The sequence below is a fragment of the Hipposideros armiger genome, unplaced genomic scaffold (genome assembly GCF_001890085.2).
Source record: "Hipposideros armiger isolate ML-2016 unplaced genomic scaffold, ASM189008v1 scaffold_3, whole genome shotgun sequence".
NCBI classification, from domain to species: domain Eukaryota; kingdom Metazoa; phylum Chordata; class Mammalia; order Chiroptera; family Hipposideridae; genus Hipposideros; species Hipposideros armiger.
The window spans coordinates 1,741,555-1,757,983 of record NW_017731353.1 but is presented as its reverse complement, the minus strand read 5'-3'; the positions used below and the strand labels follow the sequence as shown (position 1 = coordinate 1,757,983).

The following is a 16,429-nucleotide window of genomic DNA, read 5'->3' as shown; positions in this document are numbered from 1 at the left end:
CCGCCACGTGGGTGGAAGGATGCCCCTGCCCCCTCAATGCCACCTGCACCCAGGACCTAGCGAAGGGAGATGCCGCCTCAGTGCCTGAGCTCATCCGCCCTAAGCCCTAGCTCCCTGCTCTGCTCCTGAACTCAGAGAGCCCTTCCTTTCTTCACCTCATCTAGGGCAGGGCCAGGGCATAGTTATTGTGTTCAGGTGACCTGGGCCCAAGAATGTCCTGGGAAAAACATTTTTAGACTATGGATGTGGGAAGACATAGCCTGGAACAACCACGGTGTCTTCCATGGGGTGCTCTGGTGGACACTGAACAGCTACGCACTGGAGCATTTATGGCTGGAAGTGGGAAAACCGACAGCGCCGCGCTGCAGGCAGGGCCTCTGCTTCTCTAGCTGTGCAGGCAGGCGGCCCCATTCAGGGGGTTTGCTCCTTGGTTTGGGGAAAATCACTTCAGCGGGCCTTCTGGCTCTGCACAGGTGAAGCAAACACCCTTCCTTGGAAGGAAGAGGGCTGCGCGTACAAGAGCAGGCTGCTTGGTGTCACAGCCCCAAGGCCCCTGTCCCACACAGGGTGGAGCTGTGTCGCCAAGAACGTGAAAGCGGTGGCTCTCACACCTTTGTGACGATCCCCACAGGTGTGCACAACACACAAGCGTATGTATGTCAGGTTGAAAGAAACTTCATGAGACAACACCTGGCTTTGGAACTCCATCATTTTCTATTCTATTCTACCCCAAAATACGGGTTAGGACCCCCTGAATTGATTTCATCACTCACTAGTGGGCCAACCAGCATTTGGGAGAACACTGCTTTCAGGGTACCATCTTTCTCTGGCCTCAGAGTGGCTGAGGCCTGGATTCTGGGTGGGGAGAGAGACAGGCAGGTCTGTACAAGGGGCTAAACATGAGGCCCTATGTCACAGGATGCTTTGAGACACTCTGGGTCAAGGACAGAGTGTGGCCCGGGGCTGGGGGAAGAGTCCGCCTCACCCATGAGCCACCTAGCACCTCAAGACACGGGACTGTCTGGAGGCAGCCTCGGGACTAGGGCCCTGGCATCGTCCTGGTGGACATCTCCAAGCGGCTCTGTTCAGTGGACAGGGGCCAGCAGGGGCCAGGGCAGGAGAGGAGGGGCGTGGCCGACACCAGCAGATGCTGCTGGGGAAGCAGCGTTGCAGGCAGCTGCTGTGGACGCACCATGGAAACAGCAAAGAGGCTTCTGCAAGGGGCTGAGGCCCCGCCACGGGTGGGGTGGTGGCGCCAGTGGCATCTGGGTCCAGCACGGGTGACCTGGGCCCTAGTGGTGGAGGCTGAAAGGCCTCCTGGTTCCTTGCCCCTGTCTTATTGTGACTTGCTTTAAGATGTTGTCTGAAGCTGGGAATCTCCCAGGCTGTGCTGCCCTTCTCAGGGGCAGTATGCGCCCCGCCTCCCACTTGCCCTCAAGATAATGGCACACTCCTGTTCACTGCATGCTCACTGTGCACACTGCCCCACGTGACGTTCTGGCCAAGTCCTCTAGGACACAGGCACTCTTTTATCCCGGTTTACAGATGTGGGAACTGAGTTCCCTGCCCACTCAGTGGCACAGTCAGGGTTGGAGCCCTGGTTGGCTGGTCTCTGGAGCCCACTCTGGACAGGGGGTGCCTGCACTTACCGCGGGCTTCCGTCCTTCCTTGAGCAGAGTTTTCCTTCTCAGAGGCCCCTCCATGGTGGGCACTGCTGCTGAGCTCCCCAGTGTACAGATGCACGGGCCAGTGGGGCTAAGGGGACAACACCGGTCAGACATCACCTAGAGGAGCTGAGGTCAGGCACCCTCTCACTCACTGGGGCCCGTGGGTCCCCCACTGCCAAGCCCACGATGCTGCCACAGGCCAGAGGACTCAACAATGCTGGGGCCAGGCCAGGGAGGGGAGGGCCCCGAGGCCGCAGAGAGCATGAAGGAAGGTGGCCCCGGGCTCATCCACAGCTGAGAGCTGCACCTGCCCCATCTTTCTGAGTTCTGCAAAGCTCTAGGCTTGGTGACCAAGTTCCCGTAACCCAGGCCCCTAGTAGCACCCCACCCTATCCTGACCTCTGCGGTGGCTTCTTCCTACGGTGGCCACTCCCCTGGGCTCCCACCTGTGGGTTTCCTCTCCACTTGGGGAGCTTGTGCCCAGTGCAGCCCCTCCTTCCTGTGTTGGCAGGAGGCTTGGAGGAGCATCGAAGAAGTGGGAGAGGTGGGGTGGCGTGAGAAGGTGGGAGCAGGTGGCCCACATGCTACCACGCGCTGTTCCTCAGGGTTCCTTGTCACCCTCGGCTACAGGTAAAGGCGTCCAAGTGCAGCATCAGCCCAGACCTCTCTCTCAAGCTCCAGCCACACATGTGCAGGAGCGCGTGCTCACTGGACAGGCACCTTCCCCAGCTGGCTCTGCCTCCCAGCCCAGCGAATGGCACCATCACCCACCCGGCCGCCTGGGCCAGAAACCGAGGGGTTCTCTTCTCTCAGCTCTCCACTCCTGCAACCGAGTCAATCCCAAGGATGCCTGACCCCATGTCATAAACATGGCATCCCACTCCCCCACCTCAGGACAGAACTTGATCTTCCTTTGAACGGCTGCCCCGGCTCTGCCCTGGCCTCACACCATCCCCTCTTGCTCTCGTCTGTGTGCTCTCCACACCGCAGCCAGGGTGACCTGGTCACGCCCCCACCCTTCCTCTCCTCCCCTCTCACATCCAGCCCCTCCCGCTGTCTGATGCCACCATCCTTGCCTCTGCCTACCTCTCTGCCTCATCTCACACCCCTCTCTTTTCTCATTGTTTACAACACTGACCTTCCTTCATTCCCGGTTCCCTTGCCCTTTCTGCCTCATGGCCCCATGGGCTGTCCCCTCTGGCTGGGGGCGCTCTAATTAGTCCTCCACCTCCCCTCCCTTTCTTTTCCTATCACTGTTCCGGTCTTTTCTCCAGGGAGGCGCTCCCTGCTTCCCCCGCCTCTCCAGACCATCGGCACCCAGGATTTTGTCTCTCCTGTAGCAGCGGCCTCGTGGACGGAGGCAGAGGCCATGCCCATGTCATTCGCAGCCTCCGGTGCAGTGCTTCGCATCCAGCAAGCACCTTAGAGTTTATTTATTGAATAAACGAACACACGAATGAATACCTGTAGACGCAGCTCCGGGTTCTGGGAGAATTCCGAACTGGAACCCGCCAGTTGGGCCCCAGCGTGGCATAGAGCCGTCCCCTGATTCAGAGGGAAAAAGGTGAGTTTTAGCAACAGGCTAGAAAGACCAGACACTCTGAAGGGGGGCAGAGCATCTCAGGCTCTGTGGCCATTAGCTCAGGAAGTGCCAGCCCCATTCTTCCCCCAGCCTCCTCAGTCACGCTGACAGCACACCTAAGCTGCAAGCTCAGTGAACCAACAGCCCCAAAGCCTCCATCCGGGCAAGTGCCCAGGTCTCCAGATAATTATTTCCTTAACTTTTTAAAATTAAATGTTCACCGTTCTTCTAGTGGCAAGGTGGTGACTAAAATCCAGGCACGCACACTTACTCCAGTGTCAGGTTGAGTTGTTCAATAGAAAATGCCTGGATATTCCATGGTAAACCCAACTGAAGGTGCAAACAGACACAGAACTATGGGCCGTCCTGCACGTCGAGCCAGGGGCACGGGCAGCAGTGCCATTCACTAGGCACAACCGAACTCCTGCTTGCTCCATCCTCTCCACCGGTCCCCTGCCAACCTGCTCTGTGACCTGCTCTGTCCAAGAGTTCGTGCTTCAGGATCTGTCCGTGGGCTGCCCGGCTGGCTTCTCTCTCACCCGAAGTCACCAGCAGTGAGCCTTTCCAGGGGGAGGTGCTGCTTCCAGGGTCAGCAGGAAACTTAACCTATTTGGGGGGAGGCTCCCCCTCATTACCCTTCCGTCTCTTAGCAGAATGACGTCCTGTGTCCACTTGGTCCTCAGCCTTCTCCCCGCCCCTGCAGCATGGTCTGTCCCTGGGCTTCAGCCTTCCTTGCCCATTGGCCAAACAAGGATGCAACCCAATTTACAAAGTCCGACGAGGTCCAGGTTTCCTCTCCACATGTCCCCTCTGTTCTCCACTGCCAGTCCTCGTGGCTGCATATTGCTCGGCGGCCCTGGACACCTGTGGCCGGTGTGTGGACATCCTCATTCCTTGGAGCAGGTACATCACAGTATAGCTGAGCTCAGGCTCCTCGGTGAGGGGCTGTGTTGCTCTCTGCCCCTCCATCCTCCACTCAGGAAGGGACGGTTCTGGATGCCCATCTTGGGTCCGCCGTCCAGGGGCCCAAGTTCAGGACTGGTGGGAGTCTGACAGTCATCTAGGTCAAGTGCTCTGGGACCCCACCGCAGCATGTGCTTGGCCCCCCGAGTCCTCAAATGTAATGGGTCTTGGTCCTTTCCCCACCACACCTGGCAGGTGATGGTCCCAGGCTGAGCCCACCCACCCCACCAGGAGCTGTGGCACAGACGGGGCCCTGGCACACTCAGCTCCCAGCCTACAGGCCGACTGCCTCCTCCCTCTCTTCAATCCGGAAAGGCTTGCAAGGCACTCAGTGAACAGCATGCTCTATAGGTAGCGATGAACCTGCTCTAATTTATGAAAAGCTTCAGCAACTTCACCACGACTGGCAACGCCTGTCGCACACCTCACAACTGGATGTGATGCCACGACATGTCGCAACCCGGTGCTTAAGCAGTCAACTTGGAGGGCTCATTAACAGGGTTGCTTTCCTCCCAGCCATACCCAGGGACTTCTCACGAGTCGGCGCTGGGGCGGACAGCGAGCTTTCCTACGGTGAGGGCCGCCGCGTTGATTAGATTCCTGCTCCAAGCTGCCTCAGGGGTGGAGCTGGGCATGGCGCCTCCCTCCCAGCTCTGGATCCTCTGGCCTCTGCCCACCTCTCTTCTCATGGGTCTCCTTTCCCCGGGACCCCAGGAAAGCGTGTGAGGATAGTGGACGGTTGGCAATGACAGCAGTTCCTCAGACCGGGCGACATGGCGGGTGCTGCTGCCTTCTCTTCGTCCTTCCCCCGCTTCGTGGCAACAGCCCCTGGCTGCCCACTTAGCAGATGTTGGGCAGCACTGACGTGTTGCTGGAGAGCCCTGAGTCAGCGTCCTACTCGCCTCGCCTTTCATGCAGTCTTTCCTCACGTTCTTCCTGGAGGAGGTGCTCCCAAGGGCACTGGGCTGGGGGGTGCCGGGAGGCTGGGCTCATGGAGGGGTCACTAGTTAGCGAGTGCTCCTGTGCGCCAGGCCACACACTCATTCTCCTGTGGGAGCTTTGTTCAAGCACCATTATCCTCCTCAGAATGGGGAAACTGAGGCTCATGTGGACACTTCAATGAGGTGTGAGCCTGGTTAGCCAGGATTGGAACCCAGGTCTGCCTGACTCTGTAGCCCAAGCTCCTCCCACCCCTGTTGGGGTGGGGACTGGCTGAGGTGTCCCGGGTGGCAGAGTCTGCCATGGGCACTGGGCCCAGGTTTGGGGGCAGCTCCGTGTGGGGGCCTTCCCAGCATTCTTCCCAGAGGCACCAGGGAGGGTTCTGCTGGCTGTGGCTGCCTGGCGCTAAGAGCAGCTGCCGTTTACCGAGTGCTGACTCTGAGACAACTAAGCACCTTCACACACCGCCCCTCCCAACCCTGTGAGGGGGTACCGTTCTCACCCAGTCTTAGAAGAGGAAACTGAGGCTCAAGGAGGTGAAGCCACTTGTCCCACCCCAGGGGCCTGCCATTAGGGATGGAGACGCAAGTGCTCACGAAGGGAGGGTGGCTTTCACGTGTGAGCGGAGGGCCCATGTCAGTCAGGCTGCCCCAGGTAGGGAAGTCAGAGCTGGCTCCCCTGCAGCCCGGGGGAGTGACCCTGGCCTGGAAGGGCAGTATAATGGTGATTTTCCCCGAGGCCAGCTTTTAGGAGAACAGAGTCAGGGCTGTGGCGGCCATCCTTCCTCCCAGGGTGACTGCTGCAGGCCTAGAGGAGGGTGTTACAGTGGGGTGGCTCCGGCTGGGCCCAGGCAGACTGGCTCCAGCACAGAGGAGCCAGGGTCTTCGGCCACCAGGGCCAGATCATGTCCCTGCTTTGAGAAGATTCGCTATTCGAATGTTCGGGGCCAGAAAATGCAGGATGAATGGGCAGCGGTATCTGACTCCAGAAATCATGGGCTTGATCTAACATGGGGGGTCCCACTCCAGAGCCACAGGCACCCTTCCAGCATCATGCTGGGAACAAGTGGCTGAACAGGATGTATCCCAGGAAGGCCGTTTTACTATTCTTTCCCAGGGGTGGATCTTGGGGGTGGCATAAAGAGGGGCTGCAGCAGGCAACCCTCCTCGTGGGAATCTGGTCTGGGGATGATGTAGGCTGGCAGCCAAGTGGAACACCTCAGTCTCAAAGGCTGTGCAAGATGAGGGGATGATGGTGGCAGGATGATGGGGTGATGGGATGGTGGGTGATGGTGATGAAGGGGACGACGGGTGCCAGGTAATGTGTTAAGCAGTATTCATTCATTCTCTCATTTAATCAGACAATACTGTGAGGCCAGCACTATTGTTATAGTCCCTTTACTGATAAGGAATGTGAGGCCTGGAGAGGTGGAGTCACTTGCCCAAGGTCACAGCATTAGAAATGGGTACTGCTGTTGAGGGGGAAGCAGCCAGGGTCCTTGGGCCAACAGCATCGTGGGAATTCAGACTAGCCAAGTCAGGTCTGAAAGGCACCTCCCCCTTGAGAGTTTCCGAGGTAAACATTAGGTGGCAGGGATCTGGGGGGTTAAATTTCATAATTTCACCATGAGTCCCTGTTACTGGTCTAGGAGGCTGGGGAACAGGGAGACGTCTTGGATATAAACCACACTGAGGCCTCAGTAATCTTGTCTTAGCAGAAACAGGACCCCCCCCCCATTCTTCTATCTCAAGTGCACAGAGCCCCTGGTGGGAGCCAACCTGTGGCAGGATCCAGGCGAGGCTGTGCTGCACCAGTAAACCCTGGAAGGGATGCCATCCCATCAGGCCAGGGCTTGGTCTTGGTGACTCACCCTCATCTGCAGCGAGAAGCTGCCACCCTGAGCTCTGCTGGGCCCTGGGACGTGCTCCAGCAGTGCTGGTGAAAGGACTTTCACTGCCTGTGAGTCACTCACTCTGCTCTGGGCATTGTCCCTGATCCACTGAGCGAGTCCCTAGAAGCCATCTTTGTCCTGCATGTTCGGCTGAGTGGACAGAACAACACCTGATCCGAGCCGGGCCAATCAGATTTCTCTCCTGGCCATTAGGAACCATATCTGAGGGTCAGGCCCTGTGGCTGGGTGAAGGTGTAACACATAAACTTGGGAGCTGTGTGGTTTCTATCTTCCCCTCTGTGAGCTGTGGAGTCTAGAAGTCTGGTCTGCAGGGAGAGAGGGGAGTCCAGCAGATAAGCACAGAGGATCGACATGAGACAGGAGAGTCCTGCCCGCTTCCTAGGACCTGACTCGGGAGGTTGGAGGGACTGGCCAGGGAGGCTGTGGCAGAGATTTCTTATAAAGCCGCAGCAGGTGAGACAGGGCCCAGCCCCCAGCTGGGGCCCCAGGACAGGGCCAAGCAAAAGGCCCCGGTATCGTCGCCCACTGTTCTCTCTCAAAGGGGCCCAAGCTCCTGGGTGGAGCCTCGCTTGCCAGACTTCAGTGTCTGCTGCTGAGAGCAGGGCAAGAGATGGGATCTACGAGGGGAACCAGAAGCAGAAGCTTGGCACGTGGTGCAGCTGGGCTGCCACCCACGGCAGAGAATGGCGGACCCGAGCTGGACAGGCCTGAGGAAACCAGACTGCAGGGTGACAGATGAGGGATAGGGGCCTAGGGGATTCCTGGCCCTCAGCTGAAGGGCAGGCTTGGGGGCGAGGACCTCTGTGAGAGCCACCCTGAAAGCACACTCCCACAGTTGCACTTCAGGCAAAGTAGACCTCTCAGCCCCGCGATCGCCTCCAGAGCTTCACCCCACTCCCAAAACGCTGCCGAGTTTGGGGCTCAAGATGTCCCCCTGTAACCTGGCAAACCTGGAGCATCTGCCAGAGCTCTCTGCTCTTCTGAAGGGAGCAAAAGAGTGCCATTAAAAACTGATTTCAGGGTAGCAGGCTTGGGGCTCTGCTGCCACGACTCTACCGTCCTGGGGTCTCCCTAAGGATGTTGAAGATTCCACCAGCTAAGTAAACCTCACACAGGAAGAAACTGCATCACCCCACCTCCTCGACACCCTAGAGCACCTGCAGGGCTGACTGTCGGCAGCCTCCCCTTACGGGGCCTTCCCCACAGTTCTCCGCATCCTGGAGTCCAGCTGGGGCTAGCGAACACTTGCCTTCACTGTAGTCCATCCATCCCATGAAGACTGAACTGCCATCTGGGGAATTTTCTCTTCACTCCACCCAGCTTTAGACCCCTGGGTCACTTGCTTGCTGGCAAGAGGTACCTACAACATGAAACTCATAAAAATCCCTAAGTTCCCCAAATGTAGCCACTCCACGGATTTGCTAAGTATTTCCCGTGCGCGTCCTCACTGTAGCATCAAGGGACCCGAGGCTCAGGGAGGCTGAAAGACATGCCCAAGGTCACTGAGACAGTAAGTCCTGACTGCGGCCCCTCCCAGCACCAGTGGCCGCGTCCGGGAGCCAGGCCGTGGCCCTGCACTTTAGAGACACACTACGAACTTCAGGGACCAGCACACACCCTGGAGCCCACCTGTCGTGCGGTGACTTATGAGAGACACCAAGCATCCCTGGGCCACCTCTGCCACCCGGCTCAGGCCTCACAGCCTCCTCAGGTCCAGGATCCCCAAGGGCCCTCTGTGGTTTCTTCACCAAATGTCCTGGGGCTTCTGCTTAACCGTCGCCTGTACCAGGAGCCACCCCTGAACCCGCAGCCTGATTTGGTCCCCCTGCTGGACACCCCACTGTGTGCGACACGTCTTCTTCATGAGCCTCTGTAACAAACTTCATGACATACTCTCATATTTCACCTCTTAAAAACTGATCAGTAAACATTTTTTATTATATCTTCTTTAAAAAAGTTAAATGTCACTTTTTTTTTCTGGGTGTAAAAGAAACACTCATCCACTGTGAAAATTTTGGGGAATACAGACAAAAATAAAGGAAGAAAGTCACTCCATAACCCTATAACTCAAGATAACCCAGGAGAATGACATTATGTATTTTCGTGCCTACGTATATCTCTAGCATCTTTTGTTCCTTTTAAAAAATGTCACTTAAAAATCGGACTCTTAGGCTGATATTCTTGTTCTCATTTTCAGAGCCAAATCAGGCATAAAGCAGCACCTGCGGCCTCACGGACGGGTCTGGCTAAAGCAGCCTCTTCCCCTTTCGTTTCTGCGAGGCCTGAGGTTTGCTTGAGGTCAGCCTGGTGCAGCGTCCACAGTCCCTACTTTCCAGTTACTAAGTCCATGTGGACAACGCCTTTCCAGGGCCACCTTCCTCCCCTCCCTGGGAAAATGGGAGTGTGACACAGGTCTCTCCTTCTGTCTTTGTCCCCACTCCCAGGACACTGAGGCAGTTGGGGACATAAGAAGTGTCTTAAGAGCGAAGGGGCCCATCCCCCCTCCCCAGTGACTCTGGCCTCTGGCTCCTGAGGCTTTGACCCAGGACCACCACTCTGTCCTCATCCTTTAGGGCAGCTCAGGGGGCTGAGAAATGACCAGTGCCTCCCTGGGTGCAGCCACCAACATCCCCTCTCCCCAGCGCACAAGCCCTATGACCTTGCTGAGGCTAAGCTGAATGAGGGGACGGGAGGACGAGAACAGCAAAAGGTCCCCTTTGTTCCCCGAACCCTCATTCCATAGTCCCAGCAAGAACAGGGGTTGGTGGCTGTGCCACCTCTCCGCCTGACCCACCCCACAGAGAGCAGCACAGCAGGTCCCAGGGGGTTCTGTGGGCTCCCACGTGGGCACTCTTTAAGGACAGCCACTTCAAGAAGCACTGGACGCAGCCTGAACTCTAGCTGCCGCTCAAGGATCGCCTTTGGGCCTCCGGGCTGAAATGTCCGTGCGTATAAACTCGGGGAAGACAAACTTGCCAGCCTTGGCCGAACAACGGGAACCCTCCTGCCCGCCTGTTCACAGTGGCAGAAAGAGTGATGCAGAGGTGCCCTCGAGCCAACGGAAAGGTGTGTGCCTGTGGCAGGGCCATCGGCCTGGGGCCTCCCCGCCCTTCATGTTGGAATCTGGCTCCACTTCTCCTCCTGGCCTGGGCCAAACCTGTCACCAGGGCCGGGGGATGGGTGGGCGAGTCAGTTACAGGCTGTGGTCCCTAAGCTTCAGGGCTGTGGGGCAAGGTGCTGCCCCCACCCCAGCCTGGCCTCTGGGTGTGGCCCAGACCCCTCCTGCTCCCTTGGCTCTGCAGGTATGAAGACGCAGAGAGCGGTGTCTGCCAGGAACAGCCGGTCGGGTCTCTGAGAGAGAGTCTCACTTTGCTGAAAGTGCTTTGCAGGCTCTTTCGGGACAGATGCTGGGGGGATGCCTGGGCTTCCGGGGAAGAGGGAATCTGCTCCCCTTTACAGGGCAGGAGCAATGTGACCTGGGGGAGGCCGGGGTGGCGGGGGGACCCAGTGGGGTTGAGCACTGGGTGGGCTAAGGTTAGGAATAAGGGAGGCCCGAGTGGCAACCTGAACGGTGGTCACTGGACCATGAGAGAAAAGAACATATAACAAAGATTTCAGAGGGTGTGAGGTTAATCACCCCCTCTAGAAAAGTCTAGAATGCTCACGTGCTTTTGAGGGCGTGAATTCTTTCTGGGGGGCATGAAAAGAGGCTAGTGCGGGATGGAAATCGAGGCTGGCGGCTGGGCCACCAGAGCTGGAGGCCAAAAGGCAGCTGTCGTTGATCGTCAGGACTGCCTTGGGTCTCCAAAGTGGCGAGAGAGGATATCCTGGCCCCACAGGCACCTTCCAAAGCAGGTTGTCTCCTGCTACCCTCAACAAGGAGGGGCTGGAACAGGTGCCAGGTCCCAAGAGAATGAGAAACAGGGCATTCTCCCTGCAGGACTGTCCTGAAGGCTGCTTGGGGTAGAGCTGGGCCTGCACAGGTGACCCAGCCGCAAGACCAGCCTCACCCCCAAAGCACCTAGGACAGACATTTGGATGGATGGTAAATCTAATGCTACATTCTAAGTGAAAGAGAGAAAAGAGAAATGCTGTATCTTGCAGCATTCCCCACTGAACAAGTACAACATGTCTCTCTGGGTCAGAAATTCTCTGTCTTCCTTCCTGGTAGCTCGTGGGTGCTTAGCAGGAACTGTCTCTGCTGCCCTCCGTGACTAGCGTGGTGCAGTTGCTTAATAAATGCCTACTGAATGAATGTATGAGTGAATGAATGAATGAATAAATGAAGGAAGGAAGAAAGGGTGGGAAGGAAAGACGGAGGAAGGGAGGGAGGGAGGAAGGAAGGAGCTAACCAACAGGTCCAGGTCTGGGTGATACTCAGGATCTTGGCACTGTGCCTGCCTTTCCCACTCAGCGTCCCCGCATCGGCCTGTGGCCAGGAGGGATGCGGGCGTGCACCCAGGAGTCCCCTGATTGGTGCTGAGAAAAGTCATATGTACTCATCAGATCTGGAGTCTGCCGCCAGTGCCTGCCTGGTTCTCATCCCACTGCTGAGTGGCCCCTGAGCAAGGGCAGTGGGACCCACCTGCCTGAGCTCCCCAAATGAGAACAAATGCCCCTCTAGGAGTCTTGGAGTTGGGACAGAGGGAAGGGCCTTGAGGGCCCATGACATTATTGCTCCCCATTTTCTGCCCTCCATCTAGGGTTTCAAGGACAGACAGATTGACTGGTCGATGTGGGGCCAGTGCCCTCTAGATGGGGCCTGGAGCACGGTGATGCAGAGGTGGGTGCGATGGTCGGGAAGGTGTGGATTTGGGGCACCTCTGCCTCAGCAGAGGAGTGTGAAGCGGGACAGGTCACTTCACCTCTCTGAGCCTTGCTGTTCACATGCACAGAATGGGGACACTATGAATAATCTCTGTGCAGGAGCGCTGAGGGTTCAGTGGGACCAGGACAGTGGCTGGCAGACAGGCCATGCTCAACAAGGACACTTATTAGCATGTTCAGTCCCTCTGCCTGCGGGGATGCTGGGAGGGATTCACCTCCTCTCTGGCCATTTTATGATTATGGGGACTGACGAGGGAGGGGACTTCAGCACCAGAGGGTGTGTGTGTGTGTGTGTGTGTGTGTGTGTGCCCACACATGTATGTGTGAGACGTATGTGTGTGCACGCATGTGTGAGAGGTATTTGCATTCACGTGTGAGTATGTACACCCATGTGTGTGTGAGAGGCCGTGTGTTTGCAGACATGAACGTGTGCATGTGTGTGTCTGTCTGTACACATAGGCTCCACACGCTTGTGGAGGGGCCACTCTGGAGGATGGAGCACACCTGCCTCTCGAGACACCCTATGTCACTGGATTTCTCAGAGTCGCCATAATGCCTTTCACCTTTGGCGGCACCGTGACTGTGGGCGCTCCCCATCACAGAGTCCCTGTCTTCCCAGAGCCCACCTGGTGCCTGGCACAGAGAAAGCATCAGTATGTGGAGTAGGTGCTGTGGTTGAATCCCTGAGCAGGAGGCCCAATTCCCGGGGCAGATAACTCCCTGCAGGGAGCCAAGCCCTGGCCTGAGGGATCTGCTCTACCATCACCAGTGCCCAGCAGGCTGGGTGTCAGCCCAAGGCCTGAGGCCATGCGGGTGCAATACTCTCAGAACCCACCAGGCGGAGCCACGTGCCTATCTGCAGACGAGGCTCATTCTCAGGCTTTTGGTTTCAAAAATCCACATTTCAGATCAAATCTGCTCCCAGGCCTCCTCGGCAGCTCAGCCTGAGGCAGAGGTACTGGCCTTGGGCTCATGGGCTGGCTCAGGACCAGATGATGAGTAGGCTGCTCAGGCATGGGGCTGGGCTCCCCCATCTCATCCCCCCAGTCTGTCCTGCCCCCTGGGCCCAGCCACCAGAAGAGCCACAGAGCAGCCTCATCAGGCTGGGCCAGCGGGTGAGGCTGGGGGGCCGGTCCCTGCCTGGAACTGTCTGCACCTCCCTGGGGCCCTGAGCACCTCCCCTGGCAGGGAGGCTGAGCTGAGGCCACACTCACCTTTCCAGCCCTGAAGACATGTCTTCACTAAACTCTGAGCTCTCACTACTGCCTGGAAAAGGAACACAGGTCAATGAGCACGGCAGCCTCACCCCAGAGGGGCCAGCCGCAGAGGGGCCTGTCCTCCTGGCTCACTCGGCCTGGGTCCCTGAGCTCCACGGAAGGGCCGGACAGACAGCTTCCTGACCCTGTGGGTGGCACTGCAACCAGGTTTTTGCTGCTTCTATTTCTGCCTCTCTGCTCTGGGAGGGCTGAAAGAACCATCCATCCCACTGTTCCCGGGTGGGTCCTCTACTCCCTTCCCACTGCCTCCCGGGAGGCTGCAGCTGCCTGCCTGAGGCCCGCTGGGGTCTGGGTCCTTAGTTCTCTGTGTTGGCCTGGTGGCTCGCCGCTGCCTCCCTTCGGGCCCGAGTAAAGCCAGTGCTAGAACAAGCTCACCTGGCGAGAACAGAATCCAAATGAGCACCTCCTCAAGGGTCGGGGCTTCAGCAGGCACTGGTCACAGAGCAGCGGCCAGCATTAGGCACAGCGCGAGGGCGGGCCCAGTGTGCACACAGGGAGAGGCGCGGCCCTCCCCTCAGGCTGCCTCTGGCCACATGGGCAGCACAGAGGTTCCCTCCTGTCACTTCACACTGCTCAGTGCCTGCGTGCTCTTTGGGTCGGTGCTCTATCCCTGGGCTGCCTGCTGGCACCAGGGTTGGGCAGTGGGAAAGGGGGAAGGAAGAGGTCTTGCCCCCGTGGGAGTCACAGGATCGAGAGGACCAGTGCAGCTCCAAACAGGGCACATGCACACGGTGACCCTAATGCCCTCAGCGTATCAGCCTCTCTGAGAAGAGGCCTGCTCCCCTGGTTTAACCAGCCTTTCCCCGACATATCGCCCCCAGAACGCTTCTCCCAAGGCGTACCTCTGAACCATGCTGTGGTACGCCCCAGACGAGGTTCCAATAGGATGACCTCTTCCCAAGACAGAAAAATCAGACATGAACCTTGCTTATCACAGACTTCTGGGGCAGGACAGAGCTGCCTCTTGGAGCGGTACTGCCTCAGAGACTGGCCTCATCTCACAGGGACGTGGGACGCGAGATCCTTGCCCATGTTTCCTGTCCCCAAGCTCGTGGGCCCTCCCTCCACCTTACACGCCTCACCAGACTGAACCCCCAGCCTGGCAACTGTCTAGGCTGCCACCAGCCCCAGGAGGGCTCCCTGTTACGGGAAGCAGACAGACACACAGACACAAGGACTACAGAAGCACAGGCACGCGGACAGGGCATGGCCAGCAGAGAATGCCCATGTCTGATGGCAGTATGACAGGGGACCTGGGCACCGTGGAGGGACGGATCTGAGACCGGAGCTCAGCACTGCTCAGCTCTGACTTCGACCTCGCCCCTCCCGGCTCTGCAGCTCAGTTTTCTGTCCCTCCCGTTGCCATGAGCACATTTCTGGCAGAAGCGCAGACATGCAATTTCATCCCTGAAGATCACTTTTTCATCCTCTCGAGCTCTGACTCCTCAGCGTGAAGACAAGTACACACACGAGAGCCCGGTGGCCCCCCAGCTGCTGTCCTCAGGCAGCTTCCCCACCTCTGCGCTGCACGCTGGGGCCTGTGGCTCCCCAGGGACAGAAGCCCCACTGAGGCGGCAGTCTGGCTTTGATTGACAGCTGCCAACAACGGCGGGTCTCAGGCAGGCCTCTGGCTGCTCCTTCCACTTGCTGGCCATGCTCAGGGCTCAGGGCCGCCCGCAGCACAAGGACACACCTAGGGCACTCCGTGAAGCTCTGGAAGCCAGGAAGCCAAGGCTCCGGCACCTCCTGCAGGGGCGAGGGGCCACGGGGCACTGCACAGCGACAGACAGACACGAGCACACGCCGCTGCGGCCCCGCTGCGGTGTGCAGGCCGGGACGCTTACCTAGGGAGAGTCCATTGGTGACGGCAGAGGAGGAGGTGAGGGCGAGGCCCCTGCGGGGGCTGCGAGACTCTAGGACACTGTCGTCCAGCAGGTGCCTCGCTTTCTCCGATGGGAATGTCGCACTTTTACTCTCAACTACACTCAACTGACACATCATACTGGAAAATGGAAAGGAAGAAAGAAGGCAAGCTCCTTATCTACGGAGTAACAGTGGTTACACCTGCCCCGGGGTCCTGAGCAGATGGCACACCTGTGGGAAGAAGACCTCCACCCAGAACCAGGGTACAAGTCCGGCCTCTGCCCTACCTCATGGCATGACCTTGGGCAAGTTACCTCCTTTTTCTGAACCTCAGTTTCTCCATGTGTCAGATGGGGACTAACAATACTTGCCCTGCCTGTCTCCCAGGATGATTATGAGGCTCAAGTGAGTGGGTGGTGCTCATCAGCGACGGGGCACACCAGTGACGGAGAGTGACCCTGGGTCATGGCTGGTTCTGCAGTCACACACACCTGGTCCAAACCCGTACTCCAACCTTACTCACCACTGCAAGGTACTTCAGCCCGTTCAACCTCGTTGGACTCATTCTTACAATGCATCTAAGACAGCACCTACCTCGGAGGCCTGCAGGGGGCTCAGTGAGGTAATGCTTGACAGCTACGCAGCAGAGTATATAGCACAGAGTAAGCCCTGAACACTCAGCGAGCAGTCACTTTCTCCTCTAGCCTGCGAGTGACTCCAGGGCCAACCGGGGCTGGCTGAAGCTTGTGTCTTAGAGGAAAGGAGGGAGGGAGGGAGGGAGGAAGAAAGGAAGGAAGAGGGGAGTGAGTGAGTGAGTGAGTGAGGAGGGGAGATGGGAAGAAGGCAGGAAGGAACAAGGGAGGGAGGGAGGGATGGATGCAACTGCTCAGGAGCCTGTGTCCAACACCCTGGGGACACAGGCATGGCTGCCCCTGACCATACCAAGGACCACACATGTCCCCTCGCTGTCAGCCCCACAGGGCCGGGTGACGTGGTGGCAGGCTCACTGTTCTATAGGCTCTCTAGCAACTGGCGAGCAGAGACTCACTGGCAGGTGCTATGAAGACACCTAGAGCTGCCCTGGATGACAGTCACAGTGCCCTCTGGACTCTGGGATTTTCACAAGGGAGGCACTCACCGAGCTGGGCAAATTATGCAAGGAGTCCACCATTGCTTCCCTGCCCTTCCCTGCATGCATCCTCCATCAGCTACTGAGCCAGTGATAGCCCCCACCAGCGAGCCCCCCACCAGTGACACCCCCAGCAGTGACACCCCCACCTGCAATAACCCCCATCAGCGATACCCCCACCTGCAACACCCCCCACCAGTGACACCCCCACCAGCGATACCCCCACCTGCAACACCCCTCACCAGTGACACCCCCACCAGCGATTAGACT

General features: G+C 58.1%; 1 protein-coding gene across 1 annotated transcript in view; it reads right to left on the bottom strand.

The window, feature by feature from the left end:
* RALGPS1 (Ral GEF with PH domain and SH3 binding motif 1) overlaps positions 1 to 16,429 on the bottom strand; it is a 261,882-nt gene that overhangs the window by 13,442 nt on the left and 232,011 nt on the right. The window contains exons 13-16 of the mRNA XM_019641574.1: positions 15,012 to 15,169; positions 13,105 to 13,156; positions 3,132 to 3,212; positions 1,650 to 1,755 (exon numbers count right to left, since the gene is read on the bottom strand). Of these exons, the coding sequence (XP_019497119.1) occupies positions 1,650 to 1,755; positions 3,132 to 3,212; positions 13,105 to 13,156; positions 15,012 to 15,169 (397 nt within the window). The remainder of the gene's footprint in view (positions 1 to 1,649; positions 1,756 to 3,131; positions 3,213 to 13,104; positions 13,157 to 15,011; positions 15,170 to 16,429) is intronic.